The sequence below is a fragment of the Rattus norvegicus genome, chromosome 18 (genome assembly GCF_036323735.1).
Source record: "Rattus norvegicus strain BN/NHsdMcwi chromosome 18, GRCr8, whole genome shotgun sequence".
Classification (NCBI taxonomy): Eukaryota; Metazoa; Chordata; class Mammalia; order Rodentia; family Muridae; genus Rattus; species Rattus norvegicus.
In genome coordinates, this window is record NC_086036.1 from 48795734 (window position 1) to 48819754 (window position 24021).

The following is a 24021-nucleotide window of genomic DNA, read 5'->3' on the forward strand; positions in this document are numbered from 1 at the left end:
CTCATGGATTGGCTGATGCTAACTTCTTTCAGTTCATCATTTCCCTTGTGTATTAGCTTTGAGGCAGACACCCTTGTTGAGGAAAGGGGCTATTCATTCTTACTTGTCTTTTGATCACTCTGTTAAACGGTTAGGTTGTAGTTTAGGGCAAGTTGGCGTGAGTGACTCCACCTTTGATTTCCTGTGATTTGTTTGCTGTACTGGAGATAATGTTATAGTTGCTATGGCCAGGGCTAGGTTGAGCTAGGGAATGGAATCTACAGTTGGCTTGGGTGGAGTCCGAGTGTTCCAAGATTCCTAGAACACAGTGTTAACCCAGTTGCTTTGTCAATCAATCATTTGGCTGAAAAGACTGTCTCTGTGGAAAGTGGATTCACCTAATTCCTCACTAAAGAAATGGGAGGAATAATTGTTTCTTTAAAGAGATACTGTACTTCTCTTTCCCAGACTTCCCAGGCCTCTAGGCCTCTGTGCAGTTACCCCAGAGCCAGGAGCAGACTGTGTTAAGTTGGCCTGATGCAAAAGGCATAATTTTGACTTTTTCTTCTTTTCTGTTTGTTTTTTCTTTTTGATGTTGGTCAGAGTCCAATGTGCTTTCTCTGGTACTTTGGGATTTTTCACTATTTCTCTGAAGCTATCTCTCCAGCCCCCACCTTTGCCGTGTGACTATTTACTGTGCCTAACTCAAAAAGTTCTTTCTTTCTTTTTTCTTTCTAAGAAGGAAAGAAATTTTAATTTTTTTCAAGAGTTAGTAAAGTATAATTATTGACATCAGCTGACCGAGATCAGCGCAAGTACTAACCCTGCCATGTCTTGACTGCACAGCAGGCTGGGTTGACTAGGGAATGTGGAAAGGTGAGTCCCATGTTTGCTTAGCCATCTCTATGTTTGCACACAGGAACAGCCTCAGCCAACACAGAGTCAGGAGTCATTTCTATCTAAGGAAAGGCTTCAGTGTACATTCATGGAAAGCAAAGTAGAGAAGGTGCCTAAGCCCACACTGCCCACAGTAATAGTCCTTTGAATTAGGGAAGTCATAGTGAGGTAGGTGGGACAGCTGTTATCCTCCACACAGAGCAAACCTTTGTTCTATAGCCAGCACCAGGCAGATGAAGGTTAGTGGAATTGTGGACTAAAATAGGACAAACACTGAGTATGGTGATTCGTCATTGAAGAATTGGGCCCTAAAATTGGAGTGGCTCTTAAGGGAGAGTCTAGATGGGATTCTCTCCTCACCCCTAAGCAGACCCAGCAAATCTCATTCGGCTTCCATGCCTGGGAAAGAGTTCTACTCCACTGGTCTGACTAAGCACTACGGAAAGCCCTGTAGAGAAACACTCCAGAACGGACTTTTCCATGGGCTGCTTCACTTGAGAGTATAGTACTTTGTGAGCATAAAAGGCATTTTGCTAATCATGGTTATTTGCTGCTTCCGCCGAACTTCTACCAGCAGCTGTGTTCCTGGCCGTCTGTACTTGAATGCCACATAACCCATCGCCACATTCTTCTTCAGGCTGGGTGAAGGGCAGTCACTGGTCACTGTACCGATCACAGCGCCTTCTGTGTTCAAAATAGGACTGTGTGCTCTCATTGGAGCCCCTTCGCATATCAACCCCACATATCTCCGCAGCACCTTACTCTTTAGCTGGGGAACAATGATTTTGGCTCCCCGGAAGTCCATAGCAATTCGGCGGCGCTTTCCCAGCATCCAGCTGAGGCTGCCCTCCACAGGTGTGGTATGTTTATCAATGTCATTCCCATACAGACAGAGGCCAGCCTCCAGGAGCAGGGTATCTCCGGCTGCTAGTCCTGCCAGCTTTACCTCTGCGTTTTTCAGCAGAGCAGTCGCCAAGTGGACTGCTCCTACTGCTGGCACTGATATCTCAACATCATCCTCTCCTGTGTAGCCACAACAGGTCACACGACAGCCAAACACACCAAACACCTCCATCACAGCACTAGTAATGGAGGGCAGTTTCCTCCTATCATCTCTCATCCCAGCCTTTCACACCTGTACTGCCGTGGGTCCTTGCAGAGCCAACAGAGCATTATCTACCACCTCCAGGCCCACATCACTGCCCCTGTTCCGGAACTCCTTGACTTTGTCCTGCATGAAAGTCAAGTCCTTGTCCCAGCAGCCAGCATTGGATACTACATACAGGTGCCCCTCAGAAGTATTGGTCACAATCAAGTCGTCTAAGATGCCTCCAGCCTCATTGGTAAACAGAGATAGTGCTCCCTGGTTAGGCCTTAGTTCTGCAGTGTCTCCAATCACTATACTCTCCATCAGCCTCACTCGGACACAGCCAAATATCTTGGTCTGTAGCATGTGGGACACATCAAAAAGAGAGCAGTGCCAGCATGTGTGCAGGTGTGAATCAACATGACTGTCCCGGTATTGCACAGGCAGATTCCACCCTGCAAATGCCACCATTTTCCCTCCATGGGCTAGGTGGAAGTCATGGAGTGGAGTCCATCCTGTGCAGAACTGAATGGGCAACTCTGGACCAAGGGTCATACCTGCAGGTGAAAACCCAGTGGGGCTACCTCCCTGACTGTCCACTGCATTGTGAAGTTCTTTCTTCCTTTCTTCCTGCCTGCCTTCCTGCCTTCCTTCCTTCCTTCCTTCCTTCCTTCCTTTCTTCCTTCTTTTCTTTTCTTTTCTTTTCTTTTTTTTCTTTCCATGTCCCTCCCCTAGGCAGTTGCTAAAAGTTACAGCTTGCCTGCCTGGCAGTTTTTCTTTCAAAGTCTGAATGAAACTGTCCTGGAGCTATCTTTTGAGTCTGTTCTACAATCCTTTTATTAATGAAACTTAGAATCTTGAAGAAGTGTTTGATTTCCCTGGAAGCACCCGTCGCCCTGACAGGACTCCCCAGAATTCCTACCAACAACCCAATCCAGGGCTGCACACACTGGGCAAGAGCTAACTCTGGACTGTATTCCCTGCCCTCCATTTTGAGCTTCAGGTTGGTCTATATAGGAGCTCAATCTGAGGGGATGCTTTCCTGGAAATTTTATTTAATACAACAGGAAATGGGCTGGCCGGAAAGTTATCACATGGTAATCCCTGACTATGAAGGAAAAGAAGTTTGATTGATTGATTGATTTTTGTAGCTGTGGCTGTCCTGGAACTCACTCTGTAGGCCAGGTTGGCTCGTATTCAGAATGCCGCCTGCCTCTGCCTCTGCCTCTGCCTCCTGAATGCTAGGATTAAAGGTGTGTACCACCGTGCCTGACTTTGAGTTCTCGCTATTCTTGTTTACTGTTTCGTAATATTGCCTTAATTAACATATTAATTATATGTAAATATAAATAAATCGTAAGAGCCCAGGAAAATACTTCTGTGTCAGGCTCACATGCTAGTATTTTGCTTCCTCTGATTTAAAAGAACTGGGTCTATTTTCTTTGTTTGATTTGTTATTTTTAGTCAAACAACCAATGTTGATTGAGTACTAAATCGAATAAGAATTTTATAGGGCACCATGGGAAGAGCAGTGAGGAACAGAAAGGCAAAAAGATGCAATTTGTAGTTAGAATAAGAATTTCTCTGATACTGGAGGCACAGTTCATGACTAGAACGCAAGAAAAGATAATGTCAATGACTTATTAATAATTTTATTTTGTTTTCGATTTACTAGTTTTTCTTTAATTTACTTGGCCCTCAATATTCTATTTTCTTAAGTCTTTTTCAAGTGTTTTTTTTTTTTTACTTTACATTCCTGTTTTAGGTTATTCAAATAAACAGCTCTGTCCCAAACATTCCACATCCATAAACTATATCTTTAGGAACTATCAAACTGTTACTTCTTTCTTTCATTGATAATGTTCTACTGAAAAATTATTTCCCAAATATATACCAAAATTACTTTTTATTTTTATTTAAACATCATTTGCTTTTATTTAGATACACACATATATATGTATGTATATATATATATAATACGTATATTATGTATATGAGCGGATACATGCCACACTGTTGTGCTTATGGAGAAGAAAGAACAACCAATTGGAATTGGTGCTCTCCTTTCCCCATGTGAGTTCCTGTTATCTAACTCACATCATTAGACTTTGTGCCAAGTGACTTTACCTACTGAATCATCTTGCCGCCCCCCCCAATATATGTGTGTGTATACATACACACGCGCGCGCGCGCGCGCACACACACACACACACACACACACACACACACACTAAGCTAGAGCGATGGCTCAGTAATTGAAAGCACTTGTTTCTTTTACAGAGGTCCAGGGTTCAAGTCCCTGTGAGACTATGGGGAATGTCTTCATTCAAACAACCACAGGGCATAGCCAGAGAGAGCAAGCCCCATTGCTGGAGCTCAAACTCAGAAACATAAACATGCTATGCAGGTGTTTGGCCCTCAAACTCCAACCTTACTCAAATGAAACAGCTCAGTTCCTCAAACTAGCCACATTTCAAAGGCCCAGGAGTCCCGCGTGCTTTGTCTACTGTATTGAACAGTACAGGAAGAGAAAGAACACTTGGATTGTGTCAGAAGGTTCTTTTGGAGCACTCTGACAATATTTGAGTGTGATTCTTGCCCTGAATCTGTCTTCAATCCAAGCTCAAAGACTGGCGTCCAAGCTCGTCTACTTCCTAGTCCTGTAGTAACAAGTATAAGCTTTTTGGACTTTCAGTCTGGTCATCGTGTGGGTAAGGACGCCAAAACACAGACTTGCAAACAAGAAGGGGTGGGACCCGCTCAGAGCTCTAGAACAAGCACTGCCTCAGTCGGGGGCGGGGCCTCCAGGGGCGGGCCCGAGGGGGCGGGCCGGGAGGCGGGCCAGTCAGCGGGTCGGCGCGCCAGCCCGGCCTTGCGTGCTCACGTGACAGGTCCGCGAGGCCCGGCTCTTGCAGACGTCCAGGCTAGCGAAGATGGCGGCTGAGAGGGAACCTCCTCCGCTGGGAGACGTGAAGCCCACCGACTTTGAGGAGCTGGAGGACGGAGAGGACCTGTTCACCAGCACTGTCTCCACACTTGAGGTGAGACAGCCCCGGCGAGGAGGCCGCGCCGTGCGTCTAGCCTTTCGCCTCGCCGCCTCTCCCCTGCCGCGACTTGTCCCTTCCCACCCCCGGGTTTGGCCAGGCCAGGTCCGGTGACACCTGTGACGCCGGCTGCACCTCAGGTGCCTGTCAAGGGGCCTGAGGTCGGCCTGGGCGGCCAGGCCTCCGGACCGCAGCTTGCGGGCCTGGGCGCCGACCTCATCTCCAAGGGGCCAGGACCCACGGACCGAACCTAGCGGTGCTTGCGGGCTCTCGGGCCTTCCGAGTCATTCGCGCCTCTTCCTCCAGGCAGGAGGAGGGCTTGTCTCAGGTTCCCGAGGCATCTCCGCTCCTCTGGGATTTCAGCAGCCCCGGGGAAGGGTGCTTGCTTCTCTGCCCACCGGAGGGTGTGCCCTGCTACGGGAGAGCCAGCAAGTCGTAAAGTGAACGAACTCTCAGTGGCTGAGGGTCCGAAGGGAGGTCTGAGCGCGCTTTTCCCTGTCAGTGCCCTTCACGGACTGTTAGTTCTCTTGGAGATAACAGCCCGTTTTTTAGTTAAGTAAATGCATTTGAGTTAGTAGGCTTGGGCAAGATCTCGTTGAGGCGCAGGCTGGATTCGAACTCACTATGGAGCTGAGGATGGCTTTGAACCTCCGATCATCTTGGCCTCACTTCCGACGTGAGCCACTGCTTGGGTGTTAGACTTTTTAGGGGCTGTAATGTTTGAAAAGTACAAACTCGGAGGGTGGAGTAGTCCAGGAAACTGGTTTTTAATTACCAGGGGAGAAATAGAAACAGATCTCCACTCCTTTTTCCTCTTTTTTCGCATGGTCAGCGATCTCTGTAACAGAGTGTTCCTGTTTTTGTCAAAGGAAACACTGAGTTTAGCTGTATTGGCCCGCCTTTTTCTAGTCACATTTGAATTATTTTACCTCGAATGAGAGCACATACACCGGAAGACGTAATTTTAAGCATGTAAGCACTTTTCTCAGAAGATTGTTTACCTCAGCTGAGGGTTTTTTTTTTCTTGAATTAGGGGTGTGTGTGTGTGTGTGTCTCTGTCTGTCTGTCTGCGCACTTGCACACGTGTGCACGTGCGCACACTTGCACTAGCACTTAAGAAAATAAAAGAGCAACTTTTGGGAATTGGTTCTCTGTTTACACTGTTGTCACGCTTGGTAGGCAAGCCCCTTTACCAGTTTAACCATCTTACCTGCTCTCTACTTTTTTTAATTTTTATTTATATGAGTACACTGTAGCTGCCTTCAGTTCCACAACAGAAGAGTGCATCAGATCCCATTACAGATGGTTGTGAGGCACCATGTAGTTGATGAGAGTTGAACTCAGGACCTCTGGAAGAGCAGTCAGTGCACTTAAGTGCTGAGCCATCTCTCCAGCCCTCTACTTTCTTATAAAGTTTTTTAGTATTAGCTTTGTTGGCCTGTTCAGGTCTGCACCAAATCAAATGGAAATAGCTGTAAAATATTCATTATCTGAATTTCAGTGACCAGAAACTGAAAACTTGGGGAACCGTTGAACACTGGTCGGATTCTGTTAATTTTATCTGTAGTGGTGAAGCCAAACCACTTTTCAACAGATTATACATTCTTCAGACAATGCCTCGGTCACTGATATGTACTAAAAACCTCGGGTGTTTGTGTCTTAATATAGCTACTACTGGTTTAATTGTCAATACCATCATCTCCTAAAATTAGTTAAAATTACTTTGCAGAATATATTTTTCTAGGCAGGGGGAGTTAGTGTCTTCATAGCCTTTGTTATGTTTTATGCCACTAACATGTGTTGAACATGTCTGCAGGGTCCTAAAACCTGAAGTGTCTTTTCTAGTCACAGTACGACTAGAATAAGAAGAAATATAGTCTGTATCAGAGAAAGTCTGCAAAGGTTTATTATGAATAAACTTACCTTGGCTAATGTACTGTGAAAGTTGTAAATAAAGTTGTTAATTGGTTATTGGTCTAAACCTTATCTCGAGGATTCATTTTAAGAAAGTGGTGTGACTCAGATTTTTAGATTCAGTTTTAAACATTTCAGGTTGGCATACAAGGTTCTTTTTTCCGCCTTGTAAATGTTTGGGGCGATCTATGCAGAACGCTGTGCTGTCGCCTCACTCCTCATTTACATGATGCTCCTTACACCTCGGTGCAGAAGAATCCAGTGTTCATGCACACATGCCTGCTGCACCTGGCTGGAATCCTACATGGTTAACAAATGCTTTTTTTTTTTTTTTTTTTTTCTTTTGAGACCGGATCTCTCTTTGTAGCCTAGATTGACATGGAACTAATTCCTCTCGCCTGAGCCTGAGTGTTAGCATTACAAACATATACCACATTAGTGACATGTTGGTGGCGCGTGATTTTAGGCCCAGCACTCAGAGGCGGAGGCAGGAGGATCTCTTGAGTTTGACCCGAACCTGCTCTACAGAGTGAGTTCCAAGACTGCCAGGGCTACCACCCAGAGAAAACAAAACAAACAAAAAGAAGCTGTACCACCACTCCTGGTTGTAAAGTGGTACTTTTCCTGTAATTAGGTTGAATGTGACATTACTAGCCCCAAATCAATGCTTCTGACAATTGATAAAATTTATTCAATGGCCTCATTGTTATATATATTTTGTTTCTGTAGGACACTATAGAATCCTATTTATTATTTATTTAGAGACAGGCTCTCACTGTATAGTAGCTGACCTGGAAATATGTAAGAGAGAGAGAGAGAGAGAGTGTGTGTGTGTGTGTGTGTGTATCTGGCCTCAAATTCATAGAGAACCTCCTGCCTTTAATGTATTAAGAGTTGGTCTTTTAATGAGGTGAGAAATAGAGATCCACATAGACAGCCAATTATTTGGTTTCTATTTGTTGAGGAGGGTGTCTTTTCAGTTCTGTATATTTTGAACACCTTTGTTGAGAATCTGGTGGCTGGCTGCTGGTGAGATGGCTTAATGTATAAAGATACTTGTCATCAAGCCTGGTGACCACAGTTCAATTCCCAAGGAGGGAACTAATTCGTCACATGTTGCCCTCTGATCCCCTTGTTCGGACTATGCATGTACCCCTCATATCCTCAATAAATGTAAATTTAAAAACATTTAAAATCAGGTGACTGTGGTTGCATGGATTTATAGCTGGGACCCTGTGTTATCACAGTATGCACATGCTGGTTTGTGCGGTGCCGTGTAGCGCAGTAGGACTTGAAATCGCAGTGTTGCAGCGCTCCTCTTTCCTCTGCTCTCCTCGGTTGGTTGTTGCATCCATATGAACCTTAGTGTTCTTTTTTTTTTTAAGATTTATTTATGTATGTATATGAGTACACTGTCGCTGTCCTCAGACACACCAGAAGAGGGCGTCAGATCCCATTACAGATGGTTGTGAGCCACCATGTGGTTGCTGGGACTTGAACTCAGACCTCTGGAAGAGCAGACAGTGCTCCTAACCGCTGAGCCATCTCTCCAGCCCTTAGTGTTCTTTATATTTCTCTGAAGAGTGATACTGGAGTTTTGTTAGGATTGCATTGAATCTGTTCATAATATTAACTCTGTTGATCTGTGAATGTGAAAAGTCATCTTATTTCCTAGATATTAACAGAAATGCTTTGAATTTCTTTCTCTCTGTCTAGTGTGATAATGGCCATAGGCTTGTTATAAGTAGTTTTTATTATGTTGTGATATGTTTTTTCTATTGTCAGTCTCTTTGGGCTTTTATCGTGGAGGATTTTGCCCAAAGCCCCCCCCCCCTTTTTTTTATCTGTTGAGATGATCATGTGGTTTCTTGAGTCCAGTTGTGTAACAATTACTGATTTGTATGTTGAACTATCCCTATATCTGAAATGCAGCCAACTCGATCATGATTAATTACTGTTTTTGAAAAAAAAAAACGGTAATTACGTGTGTACATGCCTGAGTACATGTACACTGCCTCTATGCAGGGGCCCAAGGAGGCCAGAAGAGGGGGTTGGATTTCCTGGAACTAGAGTTACAGGCAGTAGTGAGCCATCATGTGGGTGTTGGGAATTGGACCTGGTTCTTCAGAAAGAGCGATGAGTACTCTGTACCACTGAGCCATCTCCAGCCTGAATTATTATTTTTTTAAGTTGATTTTCTATGTATGAGTTTTGGGGTTGTTTTTGGCCTGCATTTATGTATGTATATTCTGCATGGCTGATGTGTGTATACTCTGCATGGCTGATGTGTGTATACTCTTCATGGCTGATGCCTTCGGTGGTCAGCCATTGGAGTAATTAGAATTGTGGGTAGTTTTTAGGCCACCATGTGGGTGCTAGTGAAACCTGCAAGAACAACAAATGCTCATACATAATCTGTTCTCTCTCTAGTCCCTGGGTTACCTTTTTAATGTGATACTGAATTTGATTTGCAAGTATTTTATCGAGGATTTTTGTGTCTGTGTTCATCAGGGAGACCGGTCTGTAATTTCTTTTTCTGTTGTGTTTATCTGGTTATGCCATCAGCATAACGCTGGAGTCATGGGAGTGTGGAGCATTCTCTCTTTTATTTTATAGAATATTTAGAGAACGATGATTGCTGATTCTTCTTGAAAATTTGGAAGAATGCTATAATGAATACATCTGGGGTTGGATTTCTTTTAGCTAGAAGATACTTATTACTGTTTAAATCTTGCTTCTTTCAGGCTTGGTTATATCATTTATCTCTTAGTTGAATTTCAGTAAGTCATGCATTTAGAAATAAATTTCCTTTTGATTTTCAAATTTAGTAGACTATAAGTATTTAAATTTTTAACAGCAGATTTGTGTATTTTATATTTAAAAATGATTTATTTTTATTATATTTATGTGTATCTGTGTTTGAGTGAATGCTGCGTGTGCACAGGTTTCTGGAAGGCCAGGAGAGGAGATGAAATCTCTTGGATCTGGAGTTAGAGGCCTTGGAAGCCACCAGACATGGGTCCTGGAAGGACAAGTGTGCTCTTACCTGCTGAGCCATCTCTCTAGCCCCCAATATACATTCTTCACACATAGCCATATGCTTTTATGACGTTTTCTCCATTGTATTGGGGTTTGGGGTGTGTGCTACATACAGTGCATGTGTGGCACTCAGGCCTATTGTGTAGGTCCTGAGCTTTCTGTTAGGTAGGTGGCTGGGCTTGTTGGCTAAGAGCCCTTACCTGCTGAGTCATCTCATCAGCCCAGATTTTCTGACTTTCATTGTTTTTTGTTGTAATCTTTACCTTTTTGGCTCTGATTTTATTAATTTTGTTTTTCTCTGGTTCTTTTAGTTTGACTAAATATTTGGTAATCTTTCTTAGAATCTTTTCAAAGAATCAATTCTTCATTTATTCATGTGTTTTTTGTATTTTAAAATTTTTTCTATGTCATTTATTTGTTGATATTAGTTCTTATACTCTGTTGACTTTGGGTTTGCTTGTTCTTGTTTTTCCAGCATACTGAGATTATGTGAGGGCCCTCTAGTTTTTTTGTTTTAAAATATAAATGCTGGTAGTTACACACTTTGTTCTTAGAACTCCTTTCTCTATATTTCATGGACTTTGCCATGTTCTCTTCATTTTCATTCAATTCTAGGAATTTTTAAAAATTTTTCTTCTTGATTTCTTGAGAGATCTTTCTGTCATCTAGTTGGATGTTGTTTAATTCCCATGGGTATATGCATTTTTCTGTAATTTCTCTTGCTGATGATTTCTGTCTTTTTTACATTGTGGCCAGATTGGAAACAATAAAAAGTCATTTCAGTTTTCCCTCTTTGTACTAATTGGGTCTATTTTAGAGAACGTTACATGGGCTACTGAGAAGAATGTGAGTTCTGTGATATTTTAATGAAATGTTCTATTTTTCAGCCCCTTGATCTGTGATGTCACTTAACCTGGATTATGTATTTATATATTTATTCGTGTATTTATATACATAAATATTGTATTCGTTGGTCTTTTGAGATAGGATTTCTCTATGTGTTCCTGGCTGTCCTGGAATTTACTCTGAATTCAGGAGATCAGCCTGCTTCTGCTTCCTGAGTGCTAGGATTAAAGTCGTGTACCACCACTGCCCAGCTTTACTTTTACTCTTAAAATCTACTGTGTTTGTCGTGTACGCGCACATTCACCTGCATCAGGGTGTGTACAGTTAACACATGCTGCAGTGCATGTGTGGGGTAAGTGAACAACTTTGTGGACTTGGTTCTCCCCTTCCACATTGGTTTGTTTGTTTGTTTGTTTTAGTGGGATGACCTGTCTTAATTGGTGAGAATAGTGTGTTAAAGTCACCATAATTGTGTTGGGATGAATTTGATCTTATATCTAGTAATATTTGTTGTATGAATTGGTTGCACTTGTGTTCTGTGTTAAATTGTAAAGTCTTGCTGGATTGTTCCCTCTTGACTATAAAGTGGGTTTATCTTTTGCTTCAAAGTTTGTTTTGCCAGATATTAACAGAGCGACATATTTACTTCTTATGTTTCCTTCCTTGGAATATGTTTTCCCTATGCTTTCACTTTGAAGTTTCATTTGTAAAGCACATTTCTTGGCAGCACATAGATAGATAGTCCTAGGGGTTTTTTTATTGTTTAATTTAAAAATTATTTTATGAGTATTTTGCTTGCATATATGTCTACATACCACATTCAGGCTGTTGCCCACAGAGGCCAGAAGAGGTTGTTGGATCTTCTGGAGGTAGAGTTACAGGTAGTTGTGAGCCAGCTGATGATGTGGGTACTGGGAACTGAGTCCAGGTTCTCTGCAAGAGCAACAAGTGCTCTTAGTCATCTCTAGAGCCTTGATTTTTAAGTTTAAAACAAAATTGTTGTGTACACAGGTGGAGATTCGAGAACAATTTGGGAAAATCCCTTTCCTGCTTCCAGCATTACATACGCTTAACATGTTGAATTAAACATGTTGTCAGACTTGGTGACAAGTGTGCATGTCTGCTGAGGCATTGTACCTCCCCAATGATCTTATAGTGCAGGTGCTTGCAGCTGTAAACTCCTTTTAGGATTGCTTTTTATTGTACTATAGACTGTAGACGAATTTTCATTTGATTTTTAGGTATGTTTTTCGGTGGGGGTTGGGCTAGGGGAAGGTAGGGAATGGGCATTGGAAGTGGTGGCTGAAAGAGTCTCAAGCAAATTTGCTGAATGACCTTGAATTTGTGTTTCTCTTGCTTCTCCCTAGAGTGTTAGGATTATAGGTTTATGCCACCACATCCAGTTGATACTGTGATCGGTTTTAAAATCCAGGTCTTCATGCATGCTTGGAACTACTTGTCCAATTGGGCCGTGGTCTTAGCCTGTCTTTGATATTTTTTGATGACCTACCGATCATTTGATAGTGTGTTGTTCAGTTTCTGTAGTGAGTGTTGTGGCTGTTGATTTCTGTTTTCATTCCACTCTTATCTGGTGGAAGGCAAGAAATTCTTTTTCTTTATTTGTTAAGACTTGTGCCCTTTTGTTTTAGAGAAAGTTCCAGGGTTGGTTGAGAAGAATATATATTCTACAGTGATTGGGTGGAATGTTATTAGATGCTTGTTAGTTCCATTTGAGCTATGCTATCATTAAACTGTTTTTGACTGGTTGACCTGTTTATTGGTGAGGATAGGACATTGACGTCATTCACTTACTAAGTTAGAGTTAATCTCTGATCTTATAGGTCTAGTATTACGTGAAACTGTGCTCTGTACATATTTGTTTAAAATTGTATTCTTGATGAATTGTTTTCTTAATCACTGTGAAGTATTTTTCTTTATCTCCTTGGAAGAGTTAGGTTCAAACTCTGTTTGATCAGAACAGTGACATCTGCTTACTTTTCAGTTCCATTTGCTTGGAATACCTTTATCCTTTTACCCCAAAGATTCCCTCTATCTTTGATGGTAAGGCACATTTCTTAGGCCTTATAATATGGATCCTGTCTTTCAGTGTGCCTGTTTCTTTCTTGAAATTTTATATATATTGGGGATTTGGGGGGGGGGGGAGTGAGCGCCCAAGCCATACAGATGAGTCATGGACTTCATATTTATAAGACTGATCTTAAGCCTCTTAAGTCTTGGTTGTCACTTCCAAACATGTGTCGACTAGCTGTTACTGCGGAGACAATAGGGAGATACGTCCCTCATGGTTGCCACTGACTTTGGAGAGCTGTATTGTTTTTTTTTTTGAACACTGGTCACAGTCACTTCTGCCTGATTTTACAAAGACTGTACCTGGCTTAATAAATTCTTTATAGCAATTGTCTCTCGCAGGAATAGATATTATCGTGTGGTGTTCTGGTTTCCTTTTACTGTCACACTAATGAGGCTTCTAATCTTCTAACTCACCTGGAAGTCCTGGTTTGTTTGTTTACAATTTCTCTCTCTCTCTCTCTCTCTCTCTCTCTCTCTCTCTCTCTCTCTCTCTTTCTCTCTCTCTCTCTCTCTCTCTCTCTCTCTCTCTCTCTCTCTCTCTGTGTGTGTGTGTGTGTGTGTGTGTGTGTGTGTGTGTGTGTGTGTGTAGTTTATGGGGGTTGGTTGTCTCCACCACATAGGTTCTATGGATCACACTAAGGTCATCAGGCTTGACCGCAAGCATCCTACCCACTGAGCTGTCATGCTAGTCTTTTGTTTTGTTTTTTGTTGTTTGTGTGTTCATTTGGGTTGTTTTAGTATTGTGAGATATATGTATCTATTACCACAGTCAGTTTTAGACGTTTCATTATTTTAGAAAGAAATCTTGTACCCTTTAGATGTTGTCCTATTTTCCTAGCCTACCCTCCCCCGACCCGCAAACGCTTTCAATGTTTTTTTCCTACTCAGCATTCAAGGGGGAGGGAGATGTTATTACAGTATACCATATACAGTGTAAATAAATAAAAATAAGGTCTTGCCTTGTGCTCAAGTGGCCTTAAGCTTGTGATCCTCTGGCTTCAGTCTCACCTTTGTACTACAGTCTCAGAAGTTTGTTACTATGCCTAGCCCTACTTTCATTGTTGATATTTTAATTGTCATATCCAGTATCTGATAAATGTTGAGTTACAAAGATTAAGGCCTTGGTTTTTTTTTTAATCCCACACCCCACCCCTGTCTCACTATGCAGTCTGGACTGTCCTGAATCTAGTAATCCTCCTACCTCAGCTTCCCCAGAATTAGGATGATATGAGTGCCCTACCACCATACTGGTTTTCTTTTTCTTTTTTTAGCTTTTATTTTATTTATTTTGGTTTTTCCAGACAGGGTTTCTCTGTGTAGCCCTGGTTGTCCTGGAATTCATGTAGGCCAGGCTGGCCTCAAGTTTGGAGATGTCAGCCTCTGCCTGTCCCTGGGTTTAAAGGTGTGTACCACCAGCACCTGGCAAGTTTTTAATTTTTTAAAAGAATTGTGTTTGAATGCACATGTACATGTGGGTTGCTCACGGAGGCCAGAAGAAGGTATTGGATTCTCTGAAGCTTGAGTTTATAGGCTTGATTCAGGGCACTGAATGTGGACCCTCTGCAAAGACATCAGGAACTCCATCTCTCCAGTTTCCTTGGTTTAAGATGAGGTCTCATGTAGCTCAGACTTGCACTGTAGTCAAAGATGGCCTGAGCTCCTAATCTTCCTGCCTCTGCCTCAACAAAGTACTGTGGTGACAAGCATGGACCAGCATGCCCAGAAGATGAATGATATCAAAGGGAGATATGGATGTGGTTCAGTAGCAGAGTATTTGCCCAACTTGTGCACAGGGATCTGGTCTTAATCCCTTCCACCACAAAACAAAAATCATTCATCTTACAAAATGTTTACTAACCATAAAAATTTTTTTTTGCCCTGTGAAACTAAGAAATTCTGTTGTAGGTCTACTATTAATATAGAAAGATAACCCATGGACTGGCTGAAAATACTGTAATTTAAATCTGATCCTCCCTTCCCAACAAATTCTTTTTTTGAAAGTATATAAAGAGCCTCTACCAGCAGGGTGGGGTGCCTTTAATCTCAGTCCTCTGTGGGCAGAGGCAGGCAGATCTCTGAGTTTAAGCCCAGCCTGGTCTGCAGAATCAAGTTCCAGTTCATCCAGGTGCTGGTGTGCCTTTAATTTTCTTAAACTTGGATATATCTGCCCCAGTAGAAATGTAACCATGATTTAAAAACAAACAAACACCCAAAAACAACAACAAACCCACTCATTCTTAAAATCAAGGGACTTGCTCTGAATTTGCTTGTACTGTGTTACATATGGTTTTGTTAATAACTAATTATGATATGTTAGTGCCTCTAAAAGGGATGATATACTTGAGTTAAGTGATTGTTGAGCAAAGGGGATGTATTACAGTGTATTTGAACCTTCTCTAAATATAAGTAATTGTTCTTTTCCTCTCTAACAAGAGAATGTTGTATTTCTTTAGCTAGAGACACAGTGAAAATCAAATAAGCATCCCAATCCATTGTCCCCCATTGTTCTTTTAACAGTCAAGTCCATCATCTCCTGAACCAGCCAGTCTTCCTGCAGAAGATATTAGTGCAAACTCTAACGGCTCCAGACCTGTAGAAGTCACACTAGACGATGACAGAGAAGATCTTTTCGCAGGTAATTGTCATATCTTGGGTTTTTTTTAGTAGTAGCCAATTATAATACACATACTATTAGAAAATACTCTCTAAGGCAAGTGAAATTCTGTCTTTATAGGAAACTCTGTAACACCTTAGAGAGTGAATGTGAATATAGTTGATTCCTGTAATCTTAGCATTTGGGAGCTGGAGGCATGAAGATCGCTGAGTTCAGAGTCAGTCCATCTTATAGGGGAGACCTGCAGCCAACCGAAAAGAAACTTAGCAGGATAGGGACTGTCTAGTTATGTCATTCTGTAAGAAATACATACAGAACAGTAGGAGAAGCAAAAATACCCTCAGTTTTTAAGCATTTAAGAGTAGGGTACATGATACTGACCATACCTTGGGAGGAAGCAGTGATTGTATTCTTTTTATTATTGTTGTTACAAGTTGTCACAAAGCAAAATCAAAGGATGAATTTAAGAATCACTACATGAGAGCTAGAGAGATGCCAAGGCAGCTCTTCCCGGGGACCCAGGTTTGATTCCCAGCATCCATATGGTGGCTCACAGCCATATGTTAACTCTGGGTCCAGGGTATCTGATGCCTTCTCTTGGCCTCTAGTGGCATCAGGCACACATGTGATGCATAGACATACACATAGCCAAAACACCCATATACATAAAAAATAAGAATCACTGTATGCTATAGGATTGCTGTTAGGTAAGTTGACGGTTGAGTTTGTTTTGGATATAGGATAGAATTTGGTGTAGTCCATTGTAACTTAAAAAATCCTTGACTCTTCTAAACACCTATGTCTTAAAATTAAATTAAGATATAAGTTAATATTTTAATATTAAAAAGAAAAATTAAAAATTTAAATTAACAAATTAAAATTTTAATATCGACACAGAATTAAAATAGTAGATAGCTTTGTATTTAGCAACTTAAATATGTAATTGGCTTTTATTGAGTTATTAATGCTTTCAACTTTTGTAGTGATCATATTCAAATATACAAGTATGCTTGAAGGTACAGTTCTTCATAAAAATCCATAGTTTCAAGCTTGAGAACCTGTGGCAGAATATTGTTTAGAATGTGAGGCTAGCCTGGGCTATATAATGAGAATATATATATATATATATATATATATACATATATATATACATACATATACATACATACATATACATATATGAATGATCAGGGATACATAGCAAGATCCTATGCTGAAGAAGGAGTGAAGGGAGGGAGGAATAATGAAAGAACAGTATATGTCGGTGTTTTTTTTTTTTTTTTTTTTTAACAGCCCAAACTATTTGGGACTGGTAAGAGGAATCAGTGGGTAAAATTCTCTATGTATAATCCTGACTGTGCCTGAGTTTGATCCAGTGAGCCCTCAAGGAAGGGAGAGAACTTACTCCTGAAATTGCCCTCTGACCTTTACATGCACTCTGTGACACATATTCCTGCACTGCCATACATGCATCATACATACATACATATATGCATACATATAATTTTAAATAAAATTATCTTTATGCTTTACATTTTAACTTAGCTGTGTTTTGTAATGACTTTAGGTGATCTAAGACATGTTTGTATAAATAATACAACACTTGGCTCATATTTATAATGCATTTAGTCAGATCTGTCTCTTTTCCTATGGAAGCGTGTGATGCTAGGAACCAGTAAGTATAGCATATGCTCTCAGGATGATGAAACTGTTGTATAGTAGTAATAACATCTTGGGTGCATAAAATACAGATCTGGCTAAAGCAGCATAGCCATTGTGATTTTAAAGTCATAAAGAAACCAGATTATGTTGTATGTATTGGTGTGTTTTAGATAAGTTATATAGTTTGTATAGTGTTGGTAGTTCAATCAGCAGCACATGGAAAAAAAAATTAGCTGCGACATGTTATAAAATGTTCACCAAATGAGTTCAACTGTCTAGCCCTTCTCCACTTGTTACATTTTTTTTAAAAGATTTGTTTATTTACTTTATGTATATGAGTTTTCAGACACACCAGAAGAGGGCATCCTATCCCATAATAGATGGTTGTGAGCCACCATGTGGGTGCTGGGAATTGAACTTAGGACCTCTGGAAGAGCAGATAGTGCTCTTAACCACTAAGCCATTTCTTCAGCCCCATTTGTTACATCTTAAAGAATGCTTGAATATGGACAAAATCAATGTGTATTTCACTCAAGTTACAGCTCTATATTTTTCTTAACTTTGCCCTACATATGTATAGCTGTTTATTTAAGCACACACACAAAAAAAATTCATGTCAGCAATTTAAAGTCTGGGCACACCTCTGATTCCAGAGCTTAAGGCAGCAACCGCAGGGTCAGATGCTCCTCAGTAAATGAATTGGAGCTTTCATGAGATCTTGTCCTAAGAGCCAAACAACAAGGGGGGCAGTGGTGGTCCACACACTTAATCTCACTGAGGAGACAGAGGCAGGCAGATCTCTGAAGTTGAATGAGTTCCAAGACAGCTAGAAATACCCACAGAGAAACCCTGTCTCAAAAAAAAAACCAACAAAACAAAATTAAAAACCCAACAACAACAAAATACATTTAAGGCAGACTGTCAGTTTGATTTCTTCCTTTTCCTTATTAGTTGCTTAGGTCATGTGTGCCTTACTTAAAGCTCCCAGCCCTTTGCTGTTGAAGCAGCTACTAATGCAAGCAAGTAGAACCTTGTATCAGTGCAGTCAGATGTCATTGAAAAGCTTTGTTTGGCTTTCCACTAGCATTTCTTGATCTTCCTAATGCTATGACCATTTAATATACAGTTCCTCCTGTTGTGGTGGCTCCTAACCATAAACGTATTCCATTGCTACCTCATAACTGTAGTTTTGCCTGTGTTATGAATTATCATGTAAATACCTGACATACAACCGTCTTGGGAACAGCTGAGTTTAAATCCATGTCAGTGGAACTCTTTGGTTTGCTGGGGCTTGTGTGTGTGTTGCTGTAGCAGTGCTTTCTCAGGGGCTCATGGGGGCTGATGGGGCTCATGTGGGTGTGCTGCCATATTCATATTGATGCTTTGATCCTTTAAAACTCACACCTCAGTGTCTTTCTTTTTTTTTTTTTTAATGTCTGAGTGCTTTGTCTCCATTTGTATTTGTGTAGCAGCTGTCTGTGGTGCCTATAGAGGCAGAAAAGGCCATAGGTTCCCTGGAACTGGAGTCATGGATGATTATATAGGCTGCCATGACTTCTGGCAAGTGAACCTGGGCCCTCTGGAAGAACTGCTCCTAACCACTGAGCCATCATTCCAGTCCATTAAACCCAGTTTTGATGTACTACATTTTACTTTTTTTTATCTTGTTGACTGTTTTTTGTTTTTGAGACAAGGTCTCACTATGTAGATCAGGCCTCAGATTCATAGGTATCTATTTGCCTCTGCCTCTCAAGTGCTGGGATTAAAGGCGAGCACCACCATGTTATGATTACTGTTGACTATTTTAACCTCTTTAAAAGTGTTATTACATCTATCTATCTATCATCTATCTATCTGTCTATCATCTATCTATCTTCTGTGTGTGTGAGTGTGTGTGTGTGTGTGTGTGTATGTATGTATGTATGTATGTATGTATGTATGTACACAGCATGTGTATGAAGGTCAGAGGATTGTTTATAGAAGTTAGTTCTCTTTCCACCACGTGGGTGCTAAGGATCAAACTCTGTCAGGCTTGGTGGAAAGCATTTTTACCCACCAAGCCATTCTTTGTCCCTGACTTCATTTCTTTCTTTTCTTTTTTCTTTTGAAGAGTATTAAGTGCCATCAGCGTGCAAAGCCTAAAGTGGTAGCTAAGCTTTTAGTTTGTTCCGTTTATAGTCTGTTGTATCTATAGGCTTTTTCCTGGTTACCATAGTTTGGAAGATTTTAGTTATTAATCATTTTTATTTTAATATAAAAATATGAAGAGATCCATACCAGTTATCATGTCTATATTAAATAACCAGTCTAAAGAATTTGATAATATGTCAGCCTATATAATTTCAAGTTGACTACTTAAAGTGGCTCATTGACCACAATTACTACTTTCTCAAAATCCCAAGAATCCAGAAACCTTAGGCTGAAAAACCATTGGTCTGATCCCTTGTTTGCCTTATAATTCCACCTTCCTCTTCTTGGTATCAGTTCCACAAGCCAGCAGGACTGTTTTGTGTTGGGCTCTCTGATTGAATCTCACTGCCCCACTTTTCCTTATGCTGTTACTCTTATTTGCATGGTATTTTCTCCAACTTCTTCCTGCTCAAACCACCTCAAGTCAGAGTCACGTATTTTCTCATTTCCCCCACCCTGAAATATTGTCTCTTGTGTCTACTCAAATTATAGTGTTTGTTCTGTCGTTCAAATAGTAATTGAATGTCTTATAACATTCTTTATTGTTCTCTTAAGTCTTTTATTATTATTTAACATTCCACATGTCTTGTTTTCTCAACTAGATTATAAACTCCCTGAGGGCAGGTATGATTTTTTTTCCATTTCTTTGTGTTTCTTCTGCATTTAGCACAGCATTACATAGTATGTAGACTTTCAGTTTATTGATGTGATTTGATTTTAAATCTATTTAATTTTAGATACTTCAAGCGAATGAGCATTTAAAATTAAAATCTAAACATCTCTTTGCTTTATGTGCTATTTATATATTCAACTAATATCCAGTAATCTTTGGCAATTAATTGCTTTGGATTACTAACTTGGTGGGTTTTCCATAAAAGGTTTTTAATCCCAGTTGGAATAGTTAAAGGTAGTCTTCTGCTGTAAAATTTGTTTTATATGTATGAAATAATTATGTTAGCTTGAATAAAATATTTGAAAGGTAAGTTACTACATGTGCGTTGTATGACCAATCCAAAAACAAATTTATGTGGGGTTATTCACATTGCTTTTCCCTAGTATGGACTTAATACAGTTCTGCATAAAATCAACAGTTCCTATTTGCTGTAAAGTTTTCATAAAGAAGTAAATAGTTACATAAAGTCACCTTGTAGTGATAACTTATAAGTCATAGTCCTTTTGAGACTTATAGGCATGTTTTTCATATTTCATGAACTGCTATATGCTGTGATTTCCTTGATTAACTTGTTTAATTTATGTCTAGAAGCCACAGAAGAGGTGTCTCTGGACAGTCCAGAAAGAGAGCCTATCATGTCCTCCGAGCCATCTCCTGCAGTCACTCCTATCACTCCCACCACACTCATTGCTCCTAGAATTGAATCAAAGAGTATTTCTGCTCCAGTCATCTTTGACAGATCCAGGGAAGAGGTATGGTGAACATTTGTACTTCTAGGTTAATATGTAAAGAGTACATTTTTGTTCCTTACCGCTCTCTCGTTAGTTATTCCTAATCAAAGCCTTTCAGATATTTTAGATGGAAAAACCATACTAAGAGGAAAGGCATGGTGACACAAGTCTATAATCTCAGTGCTTGGGAGGCATAGGTAAGTAGGTCTTAGTTGGAAGCCAGTGTGGTTCTACAATTGAGTTCTAACCCAACTAAGTAAGGTTACATACTGGGACCTGATGTTAACACATACACACACCAAACACCCTTTCTCTCTCTCTCTCTCTCTCTCTCTCTCTCTCTCTCTCTCTCTTTCTTTTTCTTTCTCTCTCTCTCTCCCCCCCACCCTTTGACCTGGAATATTGTTTACATTCCTTTTGTTCTAGTTTGGTTTGACTTTTGAGACAGAATCTTTTTAACTTTATTGCCTATGTTGGCCTGGAACTCATAGTGTCCTGATTGGCTTAAAACTCATAATACTCCTTTCTTAGCCTCTCCAAATAATCCACCCCAAGGAACTCTACTACTTAAGGTTCTTAAAGAGTTTGAAGCTGGTAGAGTACTTGCAGTGTTCAGTAATTAAAACACACTATTTGACATTTGAGGTCTTGTGATAATAGTATGTACCTCTGAAGGTTCCTATGTTGAACAAGTGATTGGAGAAAGTACTTAAAGTGGGGTTGTGAGTTTGTCTTTGATAGAGCATGTAATGAATACTATCGACACTTAAGATTGCTATATGCATTTATTTATTTTTACAGTGCTAAGGAGTGGCTGTGGGTTTGGTTTTTTGTTTGTTTGTTTGTTTGTTTGTTTGTCTTACCTCTGAGCTGTATGTGTAGCCCAAACTTTTATCTTTATTTATTTACTTTTTTGAGCTTCCTCAAGCTCTCATTTTTAAAAGAAAATGGTATAGATCAATTAAAGTTACATTCTCATGACTCGATAATCCTTTTACTTATTAAGAATAGGATTATTAGGGGGGCTGGGGATTTAGCTCAGTGGTAGAGCACTTACCTAGGAAGCGCAAGGCCCTGGGTTCGGTCCCCAGCTCCGGAAAAAAAGAACCAAAAAAAAAAAAAAAAAAAAAGAATAGGATTATTAAGAAACAGCAATAGTCTTTTAATAAGGCACATTTGGAGAAGAAAATAATCATTATATAAAGATTATTTTAAGTAGAAAACATTTAAAATTATTTAACTAGTAATATATAACCAGTATAATCACAATTAAATAGTGACTATAGACTACATACAACATGTGAATGATCTTTCAGAATAATAAGAGGGAGAAGTAGTCAGATGCAGATGAGTACTCACACTGTACGCACTGTTAAGTATCAGGTAACAGCAGTGTTGGCTGGGGGAAGAGGTTGTAACCAGAAGGCAAGGTGTAAGGGGATCTGTGCGGGGGGTGTACGAGCTGCCTGCATTTCTCCTTTGAGTTCTGGTTACAAAGATGAGCTCGTCTTGTGAGAATCATTGAACTGTCTGTCCACTTAACACTCTTAGAGTCACAGTGTGCGTATATAAAAGGTTAGCTTAATATGTCTATAAAAAGTGACTGAACAAAAAAGATGGTAGGAAAATATACTTTTGTTATGGCTTTATATTACTAACATTGCCTTGACCTTTTGGCAGATTAATACTCTCAGATTTCTTGTCCTTTGCCTTTTTGGTTTTTGTTCAGTGCTGTGAATAGAAACCAGGGCCTTGCTTGTGCTGGTCAGGCGTACTACCTCTGAGTTACACTCCCAGCTAACCCTTCAAACTCTTCTGTAGCAAAAGTGTTTGAAACTCTTGGGGGTTTTCTGGTCTGTATTTTTTGTTTGGTTGGGTTTTTTGTTTGTTTGTTTAAGATAGGGTTTTGATTTTTTGTTTTGGTTTTTTGGTTTTTTGGTTTGTTTGTTTGTTTTTTAAGCCTTTGGCTGTGCTAGAAGTCACTCTGTAAACCAGACTAGACTGGCCTCCGTCCACCTGCCTTTGCTTCCCAAGGGCTTGCGCCACCACCTCCCAGCTGAAATGCTTGTTTTAAATTGCTTTCAAAGGGGCCTCTCTGTAGTCCCATCAAGTTATTTTCCCACTTGCTGATTTTGAAAATTGAGTTTTACAGGGCCTTGTCTTCAAGAAAAATGTGTTTTTTAAAAAAATAATTAGAGGAATCATTCTTTTAAAGTACCTTTTAGATATAATTGCTACAAGTAAGTTTCTACTAGTATAAGTAATGAGTTCTTTCTAGTTATTCAGGAGTGAAAATTCTGGAGCCAAGGCTGGGAAAATGGCATAGTAGATAAAGGGCTTAGATGGGTTTAGATACCCTGATGAGTATAAATGCCAGTGGATATTGGCAGTTCCCTGCAACCCCAGTGTTAGGCAGGCAGAAACTGGAACCCTACAGCAAGCTAGGTAGTTAGACCAGGCAAATCTGTGGGGTAGGAAGCTGAATAAAAGTAAAGCAGGAAAGCATTTATTAATCTAAAGATTCCACTTATTAGCTGTGTATGGTGGAGCACATCTATAATCCTAGCACACAGGATATAGAAGCAAGAGGAACATAAGATTTCATATTGAACCAAAAAAAAAAAAAATCCACAGTATTTTCAAAACTACCTGTTTTTTTTCTTTTTTAAAGTTTTCTTTGTTTACATAGCATATATGAAAGCGCCTGTTGGTTTTAAATTATTGTGACATGACCCTAATAAAAATACTAGGGTCTGTATATCTGGAAAAAATTAGTAAAAACTACACATTAATATTATGATAGTAATATAAATCAAAAATTTTAAATTTTACATTTTTTGAGAATTTCATACATGAGTACTGTGTTTTATGATTGACTGTCCATTTGGTATTAGATCACCTGTCAGCTAGCTCATCCTTAGAAAAAACTCAGCAGCCAGTGACTGCCTGTAGCTCTTTATTTATGGGTAGGATTTTGTGAAATTTCTCCCGTCCATATTGGCATGTCAACTGGTATTATCAAATGTAGTCTCTATAGTCTCTATCTGTTGCACAAAGAAGCTTCTTTGATAATGGTTCAGAGTCTCCCTGTGTGTGGGTGTTAGGATAAGCATTTAGAATACAGTTAGGAACGATGTTGGGTTAGAGAGATGGCAGTAGTAGGATCTTTCCTAGAGTACAGGACCTCTCACACAGCCGGCAGGGCTGCTCCACTAGGCAGACACTCCCTATTGAGAGGGCCATGAGGCCACATA

The 24021-nt window shown here is 40.2% G+C and overlaps 1 protein-coding gene and 1 pseudogene across 1 annotated transcript in view; one reads left to right on the top strand and one right to left on the bottom strand.

Annotated features, from left to right (window-relative positions):
* Amt-ps1 (aminomethyltransferase, pseudogene 1) lies at positions 715-2571 on the bottom strand (annotated as a pseudogene).
* Positions 4861-24021, top strand: part of Snx2 (sorting nexin 2) — a 41565-nt gene continuing 22404 nt past the window's right edge. The window contains exons 1-3 of the mRNA NM_001106135.2: positions 4861-5004; positions 15415-15532; positions 20625-20788. Coding sequence (NP_001099605.2) covers positions 4897-5004; positions 15415-15532; positions 20625-20788 — 390 coding nt within the window. The 5' untranslated portion in view covers positions 4861-4896. The remainder of the gene's footprint in view (positions 5005-15414; positions 15533-20624; positions 20789-24021) is intronic.